General features: G+C 54.9%; 1 protein-coding gene across 1 annotated transcript in view; it reads right to left on the reverse strand.

Moving 5' to 3' along the window:
- KCNQ5 (potassium voltage-gated channel subfamily Q member 5) overlaps positions 1–2855 on the reverse strand; it is a 277602-nt gene extending 274747 nt beyond the window's left edge. Inside the window, exon 1 of the mRNA XM_014870228.2 lies at positions 2497–2855. Within this exon, the coding sequence (XP_014725714.1) occupies positions 2497–2852 (356 nt within the window). The 5' untranslated portion in view covers positions 2853–2855. The remainder of the gene's footprint in view (positions 1–2496) is intronic.
- Between the last annotated feature and the right edge of the window lie 3145 nt (positions 2856–6000).

Here is a 6000-nt window from a genome sequence, read left to right on the forward strand (position 1 = left end):
TCTCCTCCACGTACTTTGTAATGTCTTTGCAACTCTAAGCTACTTGTCTCAAGACTTCTTTTTTCAAATAGTTGTGGCTTTTTTATCTTGGTTTTTAATTCTGTATGAAAGCCTGTTTTCCAAGATTAAACTATATTTGATCAGGTGGCTGGAAAAAACTGAGCCTGGAACACCATAAATATTATCCTATTATCTGACTGTGATTAAATCAGAATTATACAAATATATTAAAATAATTTGTAGACTGGCAATAAGGATGGCTGTCAAACTGAAATCCCATGGAACTTCAAATGCACCTTAAACACTATATCAGTGACAGATACTTTAAGGTAATATTATTACTAGGTGTCTTATGCTACAGTAATGTTTCAAGCTCTTTCACACAGATCTGTTCAGATAAAAGATGTAATGTTGGCATTACATTTGCCAAAATTGCCATTTGCAATTAAAAATTAAAACTGGCACTCTTTCTATGCAGGCAATTATCTAAACGCAGCTGGCAATCTTCCTTGTTTACAGTGCTGCTGTGTCATGACTCCACTCCATTTGGAAATTTACCACCTTTTTTTTTTTTGGGGGGGGGGTGGGTTTTAAACTTGTCAGCTGTATTTCCAACTTAACTTTTCTAGTTTTAAAGATTTCTATCATTAACTCTAACAAAAAGGTTCAAAACTATAAATTGCCGATTTTGTATGACAACTTCAGGCACTGCAGTAAAACGATTCCTTGGACATATTTTGGTGTTTGTTGCAACACTAATTTACGTCCATCTAGGCCATAGGAAAGAACCTTTAAGAACCCAGACAGCAAAATGTAGCAAATAAATGCCCTCCAAGAAGAAAATTTTGGGTGTAAGAGTTGATTTGCAGAGTAAAACAGAAATAATGGGAAGATCCTCGATGTGGACAAAAATTCTTTTACTGAATAATATATGACATTAAGCATATTTCTACTATTTGTTATCCATAGTAATTGTCATCTACTAAATGAATCTATGCACAAAGTATCTTATTAATCAGACTGCCATGTTTTTGGCCCTTTTTACTTTACAGCTGCTATTAAAGTAAGACTTGAGGATTTTCCTCCTGCTGGGAGAGGAGAATTCTTTATGCTGTCAAACCTTTTAGGGAACTGTAGCTTTTTTAGCCAAGATGCTGCAGCCGCTAGCTTGATTTCCATGATTATCAGGGAACAAATACAGTTACTTACAGCATATCAGTTAAATATTCTGATTGGTTTATGATGGATTTCCTGTAGTCAGATATAACAATACCTTGTTTTATATCCCCAATACAGTAATGCTTAATTTTCTTCCTCTGTAATTGATCACGTTTTCACCCATAAATATGATCCATTGTCATGACTCCTTGTCAGACTGTGTTGCATGTTTTGCTCAACCATCTAAAAGGATTTTGAATAGGGCCCTTCCCTGAATATTACCAAAACCCATTAAAAAAGGAGGATTGCTAATGAAATGAGGAACATGGCTGACCCCAAGGATACTCAAGCAGTGACAGCCACGGGTACCCTCGCACAGGTGTCCCGGGCAAGCCTCTTGAAGTTAAAGCAGCCTAAGTTTCGCAGCGCGGTGACAGTACCGCTCTCCACTGAGCCATGAGACGAAACATGCAGTTCCGTCAGGGGTTTTTTCAGGATGAGGGCGACAGGAACCGTCTCTTGCTAAGATCAAAAGCTCAGCAGCGGCAGGCACCGGCGGAGAAGCCGCCAGCGCGGCGGCCGCTCGCTGCACCCACCCTGCCTGGGGCGGCCCCCGGCGCTGCCAGCGGCAGGTGCCCGCACCTGGGGCGCAGCATCCCGCGGCGAGCGCCCGCGTGGGAAGGCGCCGTCACCCGCACTCCCTGCGAGGCGGGGACCAGGCGCACCCGGAAAACACGCTGGAGGCAGAAACGAGCGCTGCTGCTCCGCGGCGGCAACTTTTCAAACCGCGCAGCGCTCGGTGTCCGCCCGGCAGGAAAGGCGCCGCGGTACCGCTGTCGTACCCACTGAGCCCCATCGTCGCGGGGAGGACCCGGCAGCCGCCGGCACCCCTCGTTCCCTCTAACCTCGAGGCCCGCGTGTGGCCGCGCAGCCTCCCCCCACACAAGCCAGCCGCCTCGGGCGCCCGGGAGACCAGCGAGCATCTGCTCCCCGCCGTATTCCCCGCCGGTACTCTCTGCCGGGTGAACCGAGTGAACCCCATCACCTCCCACCCAGAGCTGTGCGGGATTTCCCGCCGCCCGCGGAGAGCCGCGCCGCAGGTGGCAGCGGCTCCCGCGCCTCCAGTGACTCCTCCCGGGCACTTTCGGCGCGACTCGCGGGGTACTCGTCCTCGCCTTGTCCCGGCACGGAGTGATGTCCGGGGACCGAAGGGGCAGGCGGGGATGTACGCGCCGCGCCGTGCGGCGGGGCTCTGCTCAGGACAGGTGCGGAAGGCAGCCCGAGGAACGGGAGGGGTCGGGACAGGACGGGAGGAGAGGGGAGCAGGTCAGTACTCACACGAAGGCGTGATAGACGAAGGCCCATCCGCGGGGCCGCTCCAGCACGTTGTACAGGTAGTTCTGCAGGCGGCGGTACTTGGCGTTCCTGCGGCAGCTCGGTCCGCTGCTGTACGACAGCGGCTTCCCCAGCAGGCTCATGCGGGCGCCGTGCTTCCCGCGGCGGCCCTCCCGCAGCCCGGCGGGGGCGGCCGCGCCGCCGGTGCCCAGGAGCAGCAGGCCGTCGCCGCGGGCCGCCGAGCTCGTCAGCGCCCTGCCCCGGCCCGACTCCACATCCTTCATGCCCGCTGCCGCGCCGCTCTTCACCCAGAGCCCCGCGGAGCCGCCCTCCTCCCCGCCGCCGTGGTTGCGGGGCATGGCATCACCCCGGGCGCCGGAGCGGGCGCCGGGGCCGCGGCGGAGCAGGGCGCGGGCGGCGGCGGCCAGGCACCCCGCGGCAGCAGCCCGCAAGAGGCAGCGGGGGCCGAGGGTCTCCGGGCGGCGCCCGCGGGGCGCGGGGGCGCGGGCCACTTTGGGCGCCCGGCGCGGCGGGCCGGCCTGCGGCAGCTTCGCGGGGGCCCCGGCGAGGGAGCGGGCGCCCCCCCGGGCGCGCTCTCCTCCTGGGCGGCGGGGCCCCGCCGCCGGTCCCCGCAGCGCCGCCCGGCGTGGCTCCGCGGCCCGGGACGGGGAGGAGGAGGGAGGGAGGGCAGGTCTTCGCGGCTCTGGCGGAGAGGCCGCGGCTCGGCGGTGCCCGCAGCCGCCCGCTCCCTCGCTGCCTCCCGCGTCGTTTGGCCCGGCCGGGCCGGGCAAGCTGTTGCTCTCGCTCCGAGCGGCGGAGAAAGTCGGCGAGCCGGGCCGGCCGGTGGGAGCAGGCGGGGGCCGCGCCGCCGGGCGCCTTCGCGTCCCGGGGCGAGAGCGGCAGAGACAGCGGCGGTGCCCGCGGCGGGGCGGGCGGCGAGCGGCTGGCGGGACTCGGCGCCCGCGTTCTACGCGCGCTCCCGGGAAATGTCCATGTAAGTCCGAGAAAGTAACAAAACTGCCGTAAGTCCCGGCGGCGGCGCGGGGGAGGATCGGCCGGCTGCGGGACCCCACTGCGGGCAGGGAGTGCGGCTGGCCCGGGCGGGGCAGAGCAGACGAGCCGCCGGGTGTCCCCCCGAGGGGGCGGCGCGGCCCGGCACGCCGCTCCGGCCCTTCCGCCGTGTCCCGGCCTCGTGCGGCGGCGAGACAGCAGATCCCGGGGGCAGCGGCGGGCCTGCCCTTCCTGCGGGCTCCCCCACGGCCCCCGTCAGCTCCGGCCCCGGCGCGGTGCGGCCGGAGCGCAGCGGTGCCGCCGCTCGGTGCCCGCGCTGCGCCGAGACAGCGATGCTCCCCCTGCCGAGCGCGGCCCTTTTACGCCCCGCCGCATCAAGGTGAGCTTGCGGAAAAAAAAACACCACCCACCCCGGCACCCGCAGGCGCGGCCGCACCGCGCTGCCCGCCCGGCCGCCGCACCGCGCCCGCTTTGCCCGTGGGTTACCGCCCGTGGCTATCGCCTGTGCTCGGCGGGCAACCCCCGGCCATCCCCCAACACTCTCCCCGCACGCCCGGCCGTCTGCTGCGGGCAGCCGCCCCCGTGCCGCCCCTGGGGCCGCAGCTCGGACAGCGCCCGCCATCCCCCCGGGACGCCTGGGAGACCCGCGCTGCCCGGGGAGCTGGACGAGCCAGCCCCGGCATTTCAGCATCCACTGCACGAGAAATAGCTGCATGTCACTGTTTTTGCAGCCTGAGCGCCACGATGTGAAAATGTGACACTGATTCCTGAAGTGTTAATGAAAAACAGTAAGGTGTATGCTAATGTTAAGCGGAATTCAATAGAAACATTCAGAAATTAATTTTCGGGGTTTTTTTCCATTGTGCTGGCTAGTTAGATGCCAGGGTCTCAAGCTTTGATTAACACATGGTCTTCAACTTTCAGAAAAGAAGAAACTGTAAGACACATTTCATGCTCTGGCAGTGAAATTTGTGCTCCTACTAATGTAACATGGACACACCACCCGTACTAATTCATTGCTACGATGTGTCCAATGCCATTCAATCAGAACTCTTTAAATGATGAGTTTGAAGTTCTTGCTGTCTTCACTACACTTTTTCCTCCACTGCAGGCCACTTCTGACAGGAACTTTCTAACACGTGAACCACAGTGGCTACTCAGACTCGTGATAAGGGATGGCAGAAACAGCACACATGTCAAAACAGATGTTAAGCAGTTGATACAACTATCCACAGAAATCCCATTAATATTTAAGCTTTCCAGTGGCACATATCTACTCTTCTTTCTTTGAATTGTAAATTGAGTTAGTTAATCCTTCATTTACTACTTTGTTTGCATTTCCCTGGTTTGATATACACAAGTGTTTATACTCTTCATTTTTCTCATCCCTATGTACTCATTTACAGCTGAAGATGTGCAGCATGCCTTTAGCACCAGCCACTCTTCCAGAACCATGCTTAGATTTAAACTCTAGTGGCCTTAGTCACTTGATTTGAGGGCTGATACTCAAATTCTGGAGAGCCAAACTTCAGCCGAGAGCACATGGTCCAGCTCACTCAGCCAGGCCTCTGTCCCAAGGGCACTAACCCTTGAGCTTTGTTTAGTTGCTGGGGCGGGCAATGGCACAGCTCACAGCAGTACATATGCATCACTGGTGATCGGACTGAGGCTTTAAACTGAGGATTGGGCCAATAAACGATGAATATTGCTGAACTCCAGTTCCTGATGTACTTTTTGTGATCCATTAAGAAATATTGTTATAATTCTGTGCCCTCTAGTGGTGCTTAAAATAATCAATTAATTTAAATAATCATAAGGAAAACAGTCTGTGAGCTGTGTCAAGTTGCGCCAGTATTGAAATGTAGCCATAGATTCCAGAACAACTAGAAGCTAACAAAAGTAATACACTTAGTGATGAATTATTTTATTTTTTACAGCATGTGAACAAGTGTATTTTCCCATCTGTTATCTGTTATTAAATAAATCCTTTAAAAAGTATGTATTATGAGAAGACATTTATGGTAATTAATCTAATCCCTATTTGTTCATATGTCAGATAACCAAGGCATGATATGTTGGTTGAATACGGAGATCATTAGCACGCAGGCAGCTGCTGGCCCTCTGGCAGGCAGGGAGGCTGTGCCACGTAACAAAGCTAGTCCTCATCTAAGTATTTATTGCAAAATACAGGTCTGCATTTATAGGACAACAAATTCCCCTGATATTTTGGCTTCAGACTATATAATACCTGCAGAGATGAGTCGTGTGAAATTCTAGCATCTCCGCATGGTCCAAGGTCATCCTGGGTTCAGATGTCAGTAAGAGGATCTACTTGACGAAATCTCCAAGGCAAGAACATCCCAAGGAATCTTGACTTCTCCAGGCTGCAGGTACAGTGTATCACACCTGCGGAGGGACAAGGAAAATGACATGCTAAAGTGCAGCTTTAGAGTCACTATTCCTGTTCTTTATGGCAAATGTCAGCAGCATATTCTT

This window comes from Sturnus vulgaris, chromosome 3 (genome assembly GCF_052056855.1).
Source record: "Sturnus vulgaris isolate bStuVul1 chromosome 3, bStuVul1.hap1, whole genome shotgun sequence".
Lineage (NCBI taxonomy): Eukaryota > Metazoa > Chordata > Aves > Passeriformes > Sturnidae > Sturnus > Sturnus vulgaris.